General features: G+C 39.5%; 1 protein-coding gene across 2 annotated transcripts in view; it reads left to right on the top strand.

Annotated features, from left to right (window-relative positions):
* FBN1 (fibrillin 1) overlaps positions 1–12,005 on the top strand; it is a 245,476-nt gene that overhangs the window by 33,375 nt on the left and 200,096 nt on the right. For both annotated transcript variants that reach the window (XM_025389802.1, XM_025389803.1), the window contains exon 4: positions 1,453–1,551. In XM_025389802.1, coding sequence (XP_025245587.1) covers positions 1,453–1,551 — 99 coding nt within the window. The remainder of the gene's footprint in view (positions 1–1,452; positions 1,552–12,005) is intronic.

Below are 12,005 nucleotides of genomic sequence, written 5' to 3'. Positions count from 1 at the left end.
AGTTCACCTTCTCACTTGGCTGACAGTGGTCAGTGGAGAATAGACTATATTGGCCACTATTTGCTTCACAACCTGAAGAAGCTTAACTCTTTCTCAATTCTTGATTTTGACCAGAAAGCTTCTCCTTTATTTGGCACACTACGGTTTAAGACCAAAACTGGATCATTAAAAGAGAAATATAATGGTATTTGGATTTTCTTAATGAACTTTATAATAGAACCCTTTCCTCGCCTTCTGTAGAGTTCTCTGAGAAATGATGTCTCCAGGTATTTAAATAAATGTTTATTGGATCCTTTGACAGTTTGTTTCTTAGCCATTTCCAGTTTCCATCCTAAACTCTTTGGATGTTTGAATGCACTTTCTATCAAGTGTAGTCTTTTAGCTTTGCATGTCACGTGTGCACTTGCAAGGCTGTGCAGGAGCTTGAGGAAAAGATCATGCCTGTCATGACAAAAAGGAGTGACCAAGTCCTAGTCTGCTGATAAATATCAATCATATGCCATTTAAACTTACTGTTGTGGCCACTAGCAGAGCATTTGGTACCAGCATGATATTAGTCTCTGGGTGGTGTGCAAATGTTAATATTTCTCTAAAGGATGAATGGCTTCCTGACTGTAGAATCAGTACTCTGGCGGTAGATTCCAGCGTTCTTCTCTCAGACTGTTGATGGAATTCAGAACAGGATAAAAATTAAACGATAAACATTTACAATAGGCTGGGCACGGTGGCTCATGCCTGTAATCCCAGCACTCTGGGAGGCCGAGGCAGGCAGATCACGAGGTCAGGAGATCAAGACCATCCTGGCTAACACGGTGAAACCCCATCTCTACTAAAAATACAAAAAATCAGCTGGGCGTGGTGGCACATGCCTGTAGTCCCAGCTACTCGGGAGGCTGAGGCAGGAGAATGGCGTAAACCCAGGAGGCAGAGCTTGCAATGAACCGAGATCGCGCCACTGCACTCCAGCCTAGGCGACAAAGCGAGACTCCGTCTCAAAAAAACAAAACAAAACAAAACAAAACAAGAAAACATTTACAATAAAATTGGCTCCCAAAAGTAACAATGTAATTTTCATATCATTAAATCTTAGAGTTAATATATTTCTTATGATCATACAAATATGTTTAGATGCAGAATTTTAATTTGTTTGTTTGGTTTTCTCGTCATAGCCTGTTCTGGGCTTTTGATGGATTCAGTGCTGTGGACTAGGCAAAGAGAGGTTGAGAACCACCGTTATTGGATAAAGGAGTTGTGGATTTGAAAGCCAGAGTTTATTTAGTTCAATAGACTTGTTTTGAAAATGAGTACACCTGAGGCTTAAGGTCATATAAGTCATGATAGCAAAGTTCGTGAGGGACCTGAGAACCCAGGTTTCCTCATTTGAGGATCGGTCCCCTATAACAAATCGTGTTCTAAATCCATGTGCTAACAGGCCTCTGGTTTTATTCACAGCCATTTGCCGGCATTCCTGTGGGGATGGATTTTGTTCGAGGCCAAATATGTGCACTTGCCCATCTGGTCAGATAGCTCCTTCCTGTGGCTCCAGATCCAGTAAGTCTAACATGTCATTATATATAATATTATTTTATGTGGTTACACCCCATTTTCTCCTAAATTTGATTTTGGCTTTCCTCTTTCCTGCAATACATTTTTTCACTAGAACATCTGCCTTCTCTGTTCTGCCCAAAATACTTGGAAAGGCTTTCCTTCATCTGGCCTCTCATTTCCCTGCTTTACTCTTTATAGGAAAATTACCTATGGGGCATAGTTACTGTGAATAGGATAAGCTTATGGCCTTTTATGTAGGTATTGCCTTATTCATCTTTGTATCTCCAATGTAAACACCATAAAAGGTGCTCAATGAAATGGCTGTTTAATGAACGTTTTTGGCTCAAGAAATCTAGGCATTCTTCCTTGTGGTACTGAAATATGAATCTGATTAAAAACTTATTTAAGACTCAAGACCCCTGCTTTACAAGAAGAAAATGTAAGAAGTCATCATGGAAGTTTCTGGGGGTGATTTGTAATGAAGCATAAACATATTTTTCCTTTCAGAATTTTGCCACTTTCTGTGATGCCAGAGGAATATCCACAGTTCATTCTTCAAAGCCTTTGCTTGCTTATTCTATTGTTTTTCTTTTGGGGGTTTGGGCAAGTGAGTCATCATTGGTTGTTTAAAAAGCTGAAGTTCTTGTTTCTGTAAACAGCCCCTCAAAACTTTGACTGTCCCCATGGCAAAAAACGTAGGTCCCTTTTCCATTTCTTTTTTTTTTTTTTTTTTTCTGGTGAGAAAATGCACCCCGCTTGTTGTGTGTCCTATTTTGACAGAGTTTTAAAGAGAAACATTATGGAATCAGTGCATTCTCTTTTGTTTACTGCAAGTAGAGACTTCAGTGTGTCAAGGCTCATTACCTGTTAAGAGTTCAAACATTTGAGTGTGTCTCTCACAAGCCAATTAACAGGTTAGGGCAAGTTGTCCTGTGTAGCACTCTTGATGCCCTCTCGCCTCCCTTGGCTTCATGGGTGAACACCGGGGACTCTGCCTGAGATCTTTGTATACTTTTCTGGCCAAAGAGCATGCCAGGTCTGCATGCAGGGCAAGCTGGAAGTGCTGGGGGTTAGTGGACCTAGAAGCGACTTTTAACCAACAACAGATGGAGAATGGTTGGATAAGTGCCTCAGCTTCCTTGCCTCTCAGTTTGGATAACCATGAGGTTCACTCTGCACTGTCTCCTGAAGTTCCCCAGTGGACTGAGCCCTCACTGTTCACAGTGATAATAGATTTGATAATGTACTTTATTAGCTTCCTTCTCTTTTTGTCTCACTTTCACACTCTCCTACGAGTGTTTCCTAGAATTACTTTCAGAACAAACTACTTCCATTTCAATTATTGTCTCAGAATCTGCTTCTGGTGGAGCCTACACAATAACAGCCACCTTTTACTAAATACAGCCAGTTATGATTGGGATAGAAACTCCCCTATGGGCTGGGACTCTTGCTTATTGCACTGAACGTAGCATAGTTTTCCTTGATCTCAGCTTGGTGTGAAACGTGCATCTTCCAAGTAACAGCAGGTTCATTCTACATAGCAAGAGCCCCTGAACTGGAGAAATAGAACAAGGCAGAGAAGCCAGCTGGCAGAACATCTGGGAACATGCGGGACATCTCCATCTCTATAAGGGTGACTTCCAGGCTGCCGCTGAGACATAAGCATCTCAGGGTTGGAAAAGAAGTGCAGTTATAAAGTTGGGATTAGACCCCATCTCTCAGATTGGTTCCTGAACCAGCTAATATTGCACTCCTCTGGGGGAAGAAATATAGCCAGATAGCAAAACTGGGTATTAAGCTGGGAAAGTCTTCAAAGATAGTGTGAACTGATAATGACTTCTCTATTGAGTAGAAATCATGAGATGTGGAGCTAGGATGTTAATAAGACCAGACGGAAAAGCCGTGGTCCTGGTAGAGTCCAAGTTAACTGTGGGATGTGACGAGTACAGTAGTAAGGTCCTGAGGCCAGATTTAGTCTAGAGACTAAAATCCAAGACTGTGGGTGGTGCTTTCTGAGGAAGTCTGAGTCATATCTATGGTACCTGGACGTTGGACAAACTCCCCAAGTAGCTTGTGGATGAGGTTAGTGTAAGGAGGAGGTTCTGGTTTCAACAGGATCTTTGGGGGTACTTGAAATCTTTAAAATTGTTGACTTTGATTCTCTCTGCACTAATATTGTCTAAATGACTTGCAAAATTAAAGATGGCAAAATATTTTAAATTAAGGGTAGCTGGGGATGATCATAATTCATTTCTCATCTTTTGGAGTGATGTTCTAGGGAACAGCTGCGCCATTCCAAAGAACATCCTGATCACTTTGCTAACTTTCCTGCTAATAGAAGGACAGTTCTACTCAGTGAAATGTTTGCATTCACTACATGTGGTTCTACTAAAAAGGGTCAATTTAGATCACTGCACCAATTTTTCCTATGAAAAATTTTGTACTTGTTATATGATAGGGATCAAGGAGGTCCAGGCAAGTCATGGGACCTCAGAGAGCATTAGTTTTCCCACTTGAATATGAACAAAATGAAAGAAGTGTTGTTCTTTCAGGTGGTTTTTGACATGAGTGTCCTGTGACTCTGAGAATAGAAAATGATCTCTTAGTGACCTGAATGAGAGATTGCATTTCCAGAAGGTTCAAAGTACCAGCCAGTGATTCTCTTGGACAACAGGAAGTTGTGGCTTCCCTTAGTGTTGGTGGAACTCTTGACACTCGTCATTCAGCACCAGGGCAAAAAGAATGATCAGCTAGACAGGGTCAAAACAGTAGTTTTTCTAGACTTTAATTCCAGCCCTCTTTAGGACTGTTCTTTACTGTGTCAGTCTCTGAGGCTGGAGATGGTTTTGAGCAATCCTAATTGTCATAAAGACCTATCATGGTTTACTGATGTATGAATTTACTCATTCTTCTAATATGTATATACACACATACAAATATATAGTAGCTTGTAACACTGGGATTAATAAACTCTATAACTTTATATATATATTAGTCAGTTTGGGCTGCTATAACAAAATACTATAGACTGGGTAATTTATAAACAACAAAAATGTATTTTTTTACAGTTCTAGAGGCTGGGAAGTCCAAGATCAAGAGGCCAGCAGATTACATGTCTGGTGAAGTCCTGTTCCTCCCAGATGGTGCTTTCTGTGTGTCCTTACATGGCAGAGGGGGCAAACATGTTTCTCAGGCCTTTTTTTATAAGGATACTAATCCTTTCATGAGAGCTCTGCCTGCATGACTTAATCACCTTCCCAAAGGCCCCACTGATCCCTACTCTCCCATTAGGGACTAAATTTCAACATATAAATGTTGTGGAGACACAAACATATTGTATGTATACATATGTTATTCTCTAATTATATATATAATTATATATGATACATTATAAAAGTTATTTCCTGTAGTTTATATTTTATGATTTTGTATTTTCTATTTTGTAATTACTATAGTCTGTAGTTTGTAATTTTGGAATCTTCTAATTCTGTTTTACTCTCTACACTTTTTTGAAGAATGCTAAAAATTAAACTTCATATTTTGAGATAATTGTAGATTTGCAAACAGTTGTCTTAATCTGTTTTCTGCTGCTGTAACAGTATACCACAGACTGGATAACTTATAAACAACAAAAGTTTATTTGGCTCATGGTTCTGGAGGCTGGGAAGTCCAGAGCATGACACCAGTGTCTGTTGAGAGCCATCCCATGGTGGAAGGTATCACATGGGGAGCAAGTATGAGAGACAGACAGAAAATGCGCTGAATTCCCTACATAACCAACCCACTCCCTAGATAATGGTGTAAATCCCTTTATGAGGGCAAAGCCCTCATGACCTTATCACATCTTAAAGGTTCCACCTCTTAATACCATCACAATGATAATTAATTTTCAACATGAGTTTTGAAAGGAAAATTCCAACTATGGCATTTGTAAGAAATAATTCAGAAATATCCCGGGTATTCTTTATTTAGTTTTCCCCATGTTGACATCTTGCAAGACTATAGTACAACAGCACAACCAGGATATCACAAAATTGATACAGTCAAGATACAGAACATTTCCATCACCACAAAGAGCGCTTATGTTATGCTTTTATTGTCGTTTTCTTCCCAACCTAATTCTCTCTTTAATTCTGACAACCACTAATCTCTTTTGCATTTCTATAATTTTATCATTTCACAAATGTTATATAAATGGAATCACATAGTATATAACCTTTTGGAAGTGGCTTTTTTCGCTCATCAGGATTCTCTGGAGAGTCATCTAGGTTGTTGCAGTATCAATAGTTTGTTATTTTTGATTGCTGAGTGGTAGTGCATGCTACGGATATACTACAGGTTAGTTTGGCCATTCATCTATTGAAGGGCATCTGAATTGTCATCATTTTTTTTTCTCTTTATTATTTGAACTAAGCTGCTATGAACATTTGTGTACAAGGTTGTGGTGTGAACACCAATCTTGTGTTCTCTGGAATAAATGCTCAGAAATGCAATTTCTAGGTTGTATGATAGTTTCGTGTTTAGCATTTTAAGAACTATTAAACTGTTTTTGGAATCGCTGTATGTACCATTTTGCATTCTCACCAGCAGTGTATGAATGACCCAGTTTCTCTGCATCCTTACCAGCTTTTTGTGTTATCTTTATTTTTAATTTTAGCTATTCTGATTGCTGTGTCATCATCTCTTACTGTGGTTTCAATTTGCATTCCCCTACTGGATAATGATGTCAAACATCTTTTTATGTGCTTATTGCCACCTGTATATCTTTTTCAGTGAAAAGTCTCTGTATATCTTTTGTCTAGCTTCTTATTTTTAATTTAAAAAAATATTTAGACGGGGTCTTACTCTGTCACCTAGGTTGGAGTACAGTGGCACGATCTCGGCTCACTGCAACCTCCGTCTCCCAGGCTCAAGTTATGCTCCCACCTCAGCCTCCTGAGTAGCTGGAACCACAGGGGCGCACCACCATGCCCCACTAAGTTTTTTGTATTTTTGGTAGAGACAGAGTTTTTCCATGTTGCCCAGGCTGGTCTTGAACTCCTGAGCTCAAGCAATCTGCATGCCTTAGCCTCCCAAAGTGTTGGTATTACAGGCATGAGCCACTGTGCCTGGCCTCTTTTGTCCAGATGCTAATTGAGTTGTTTATTATTTCATTATTGAGTTTTGAGAATTCTTTATATATTCTAAATACTAGCTGTTTGTCAGATAATGTGATTTGCAGACATTTTATCACACTCTGTAGCTTGCTTTCTAATATTTTTAATGGGATCTTTCATAGAGCAAATGTTTTCAAATTTGACTAAGTCTAACTTATCAGTTTTCCCTTTACTGGATCATGCTTTCATTGATGAGTCTAGGAATGCTTTCTCTACTCCTAGATTCTGAAGATTTTCTCCAACTTTTTTCTACTAGTTTCATAGTTTTATTTTTATTTACTTATTCTTTGAGACAGGGTCTTGCTCTGTCACCCAGGATGGGTAGACAGATTTTTCCCACTATATCCTTTTTTGTTTTAGCTATTCTAGTTCTTTTCTGTAAAAACTGTAGATTAATCTTGTCTATATTTACAAAACCTTTTAGGATTTTGATAGGAATTGCATCAAACCTGTATATCAATTTGGGGCCCCTTACACTTTTCAAACCCCTTATACTTTGATCACATTTTCTCATTTAATTGACTTCAGTTCAATGAGAATGTTAGCAGAACCGGTCACAGACAAAACCTCTCTGACACCGGTTTTAGGAAGGAAGGGGCTTTAATCAGCTGGGAGCAAGAGTTTGGGGCATTTGTAATCCCAATGCAAAGCTGAGCTCTAAGGGTGTAAGAAGGCCAGCAGAACAATTCTAGACCAGTGTGTTAGCAAGTTTGAGGGAGTGCTGTACAACCAAATCCTGAAAGTGTGGGGACATTGAGAGGAAGGGAAGGTGCTGCTACAGCTAGTCTGGAAGAAGTCCTCCTTGAAAAAGCTTTCCGGGAATTGTGGGATTTATATGGACTGGGAGGAGAAACATGCATGGAATCTACTCAGACTTGTCCTTAGAAATGGTTGAACTCTTTCTTTCTAGACTGCCCTTTATGGAAGCACCTTTATCACTGCTGTCATTTAACTTGTTCTTCTCTGCAGCTTTTCCAGCTTGGCTAGATGTTTGTTTGTTTGAGAATGCTAGTGAAGTTTCTCTTCTAAGCTGTGTGTCTTTAGGCATCCCCAGACATCCATTCACTTAAGGGAAATGCCATTGCTGTTATCTCTCTAAATGAAAATTGTTTTTATCCTGCAGTGACTCTGATTGTCCCTGTGGACTGTTGTCTCAGGTGTAGAGTCCAGAAGTTAGTCTGGCTGTTTAATTTGTCTGTCTGTGCTTTTCCTAGTACCTAAATTAAAATCACATGTTCATCCTACAAATGCTTATGTGCAAATTGCTCCCAGTGTTCTTTCTGCCAGTTGTGCCTGCCAAGATGATGGCAGGTCTTTAGAATCGTTCCAACCCTAATGCATCCCAAAGAAAATCATTACCTGAGGTATTTAGATCCAAGTGGCAGCCCTGCCTCTCTCGCATTCCCATAGCGTGCTCACATTGCTCTCTTCTGATGAATCATTGAAGAACTAATCTGTACTGGGCTGTAATTAGAGAAAATGTCTTCTGTTCTTTCTGGCCAATGCTGGCAAATGAAAGACGTTCAGTAAGTCACTGTTGAATGACTGAAATGACTGACATCTGATATGAACACAAAATTAATTTGGGATCTTTTATGGATATGGGGAAATGGCAACATTTTCTGTTAGCTCTGAGATATTGAGCCTTACATGAAACCTTTTATGGCTGTCTGCTCGTCTTCAAGGGCAGATCCTCACTGGGGCTCTAGGCCTCTCAGGGTTCACTGCATATGGCAGGATCAGTGCACTCTGATTCCCCTAGTATTTTCAATTTCTAGTAAAATCTTAACACAGATTGAGTTTAGGGATATCTTCTGACTTGGGGTACTTAGTGCATCCAGTAAAGAAATAGCATCATTATGGGTGTAGGAGGAACCCCTAGTTTTCAGTTGGCTTTTTAAAGAGACATAGAATTTGGTCTCCCAATTATGATACATCGGGAATTCTTGTTCAAATCAGCGTAAATTTAGAATATGCATCAATGGCAGGACTCAATCCAAAATAAAACCAATTTGGGTATATATTCTCTGTAAACTGTTTCCTGTGTGTACAGTGAAACTGCATATCTAGTTCCTTCACTTCCCCTCAGAAATCCTGAGCACCTTTATCGGAATGCTTTTTCCCCCTAAAGATCTAAGATTCACAATGAGTAAAAAGTTTCCCATGGTAAACACGGTGGCAAAGCAGGTGATTCGGAGCCTATTCTCTGTGCTGAGCCTGCCTCCTCCTGGCTTCCCCCAAGGATTCATGCATAGGGTTCCTTGGTGTCTTCTTGTTTCACAAGTCTGAATGAGTGCTTTTATTTTTTAAAGAAGAAACAACATTTTATGCTGGAAAAGGTTTGCCTGAAAGACAGAATAAAAAATATATATCAGGGAGGTTTTTATTCTATTGCATTTAAATGTAAACTTATCATTCTTGCCAGAAAGAAGAATTCATTCTGATTTTCAACTTGAACAAATAATGTAAAGTCACTATTGAAACTACTGTTAGCTTTTTAATCTCAAAGTAGTTAAATGGCTTTGTCGCTCATGTGGGAATGGAAATTAGCTCTTGGCATGAACTGCTTTAATTGAAATCAGTTTGAAGGCTGAGTTCCTATGCTGCTTGACAGATGACATCATTTCCTGTGCTTTTCCCAATCCTCACTGTTTTTCTAAGATAGGATGAAGCTAAGTTTAACTTCAAATTTTAAAGCAACTATACACCTTTTCCTGACCTACTTAGAATATTATTCAAAGTTTTCACTAAATCATTTTTTCTTTGTATACTTATAGACGGCTTTTTAGTTAAAAAAGCATTTTGGCTGAGACGTTTTAATGGAATCATAAGAGCCTAAAATAACTGTTTTAATCACTTTCCGGGGTTGCTTGATTTCATTACTGCAACAAAGGAGTTATTTCTGCTTTCATACATGGGGAAACAAAGATAAAAATATTTTTAATAGCAACCTACTTAGTAGGGCTGTATAAGTGCTTCGGACACAATGGACAACTTCTAAGTCTCAGTTTGGTCTTTGGGCATAGCTTTTGATGTCATCATCAGGCAGCATGAGTTAGTTAAATAAAAATTAATTTAGCACAGTTTTATACAGCACTTACTTATAAGCAAGGTGCTACTCTAGGCACTTAAGGGAATATTGCATAATTAATGCTCATGACACTCCCCACTCCTAAGAAGTTTTTAAACAAATGGGGTGTGGCAAAATAAGTAAAAATAGGCTGGATTATATAATATATGCTTCAAAAGAGAAACATAATTGGAAAGGAGAAAGGGCTCACATTTGGTTTGAGAGGTATCAGAAAAGGTCAATGGAAAGAAGCAATATTTGAAATGGATTTTGGAGATAGATAGGATTTCAGGTTTTGGGGGAGAACTGTGTGTATGTTGTGTTGGGGTTTAGGGGTTAGGGGCAAGGAGACACAGAGGCAGGTAAGGGAGGGGGTTCTACAGAGGGACTAGGACAAGGCAAGTGCCGGGTTTTTTGCATGACACATAGTAGGCAGTCAGAAATGTTTGTGAGTGAATGAATGACTGATAAGTAGATCAGGAGATGGAGTCATAGGACATAGTAGGCATGTGCCAAGGAGCCCCGAAAGACACCTGAGGCTATGCTGAGGGGGCCGTGAATGCTGAGAGACGGAGGTGGCTCTAGTTCAGTAGAAACAGGCCTTTGATGTCGTTTCAGTGTGTGGCATGTTCTTGAAAAGGCATTTAACTTTCAACTTGACTTAACTTCTTTGTGCTGTAAAAGGGCATAGAAGATATTGGGTTCTGCACTTTCCTTCCCTGTTGTCAGGCTGAGATTTGTGTAGCTCCTTATAAAAATTGTTCCTTTCTCCTGAAGTCAAGTAGCACTTTTCAATACCATGGCTGAGGATTCCTAATAAGGGGTAATGGACAGGGTGGCTGTTGGGAGGAATCTTCTGTTTGCTCTGGAGAGAGGATTTGGCCCCTGTGCTTCAGAAAGAGTGAGCATAAACAGCAGATTTCTGCTTTTGTGTAGAAAGAAGATATTCTCTTCTCCTTAGCTAAAATTATTGAAACTTTTTCTCTGAGAATTTACTCCCACAACTTGGAAGACCAGACAGAATAAGCCAAACTCCAAAGCCCAACCCTGGCCTCCGTGTGTAAGCAGGTATCAACAAGGATTAGTGGTTAATTCAATCAAGCTTTGCAATAGGAAATAGCCTAGGATTTTGAAAGTGCTATTAGCATTCCTAAATTACTGACCTAGAGACAGCCTGAACACTGGAGAAATGAGAGCACTTGCCTGCGCTGTTGTCATTGCTCATTATGAGCCTGTGGCTGTCTTTTACTCCAGCCTCTCTGAGTGTCTCATTGTCTAGAGTCTAAGGCTGTCAGTCCATGGTCTTTCTGCTCTGGGCCCTGAAATGTACACTTCTGTAGGTGAAAATGAGTATCTTACTTAGTTTGAGGTTACAGTTTAAACAAGCAGCTCTTTCTGAGGCAAATCCAGCTGTCCCTGTCATTAGGCAGTCTTGTTATTAAATGCCTTTCTCGGCATTTTCTTGTTTCTCTATTCTGCCTCTAAAATTTCTTTTAACAAAATTCTGTGGAATTTGCTACTTTTTTTTTTTCTTTCTTTTTTTTTTTAAATTATACTTTAAGTTCTAGGGTACATGTGCACAATGTGCAGGTTTGTTACATATGTATACATGTGCCATGTTGGTGTGCTGCACCCATTAACTCGTCATTTACATTAGGTATATCTCCTAATGCTATCCCTCCCCTCTACCCCTCCCCACAATAGGACCCGGTGTGTGATAATCCCCTTCCTGTGTCCAAGTGATCTCATTGTTCAATTCCCACCTATGAGAGAGAACATGTGGTATTTGGTTTTCTGTTCTTGTGATAGTTTGCTGAGAATAATGGTTTCCAGCTGCATCCATGTCCCTACAAAGGACATGAACTCATCCTTTTTAATGGCTGCATAGTATTCCATGGTGTATATGTGCCACATTTTCTTAATCCAGTCTGTCGCTGATGGACATTTGGGGTTGATTCCAAGTCTTTGCTCTTGTGAATAGTGCTGCAATAAACATACATGTGCATGTGTCTTTATAGCAGCATGACTTATAATCTTTTGGGTATATCCCCAGTAATGGGATGGCTGGGTCAAATGGTATTTCTAGTTCTAGATCCTTGAGGAATCGCCACACTGTTTTCTACAATGGTTGAACTAGTTTATGGTCCCACCAACAGTGTAAAAGTGTTCCTGTTTCTCCACATCCTCTCCAGCGCCTGTTGTTTCTTGATTTTTTAATGATTGCCATTCTA

This window comes from Theropithecus gelada, chromosome 7a (assembly GCF_003255815.1).
Source record: "Theropithecus gelada isolate Dixy chromosome 7a, Tgel_1.0, whole genome shotgun sequence".
Classification (NCBI taxonomy): Eukaryota; Metazoa; Chordata; class Mammalia; order Primates; family Cercopithecidae; genus Theropithecus; species Theropithecus gelada.
The sequence above is the reverse complement of the archived record's forward strand: the minus strand, read 5'-3'. Positions and strand labels throughout refer to the sequence as shown.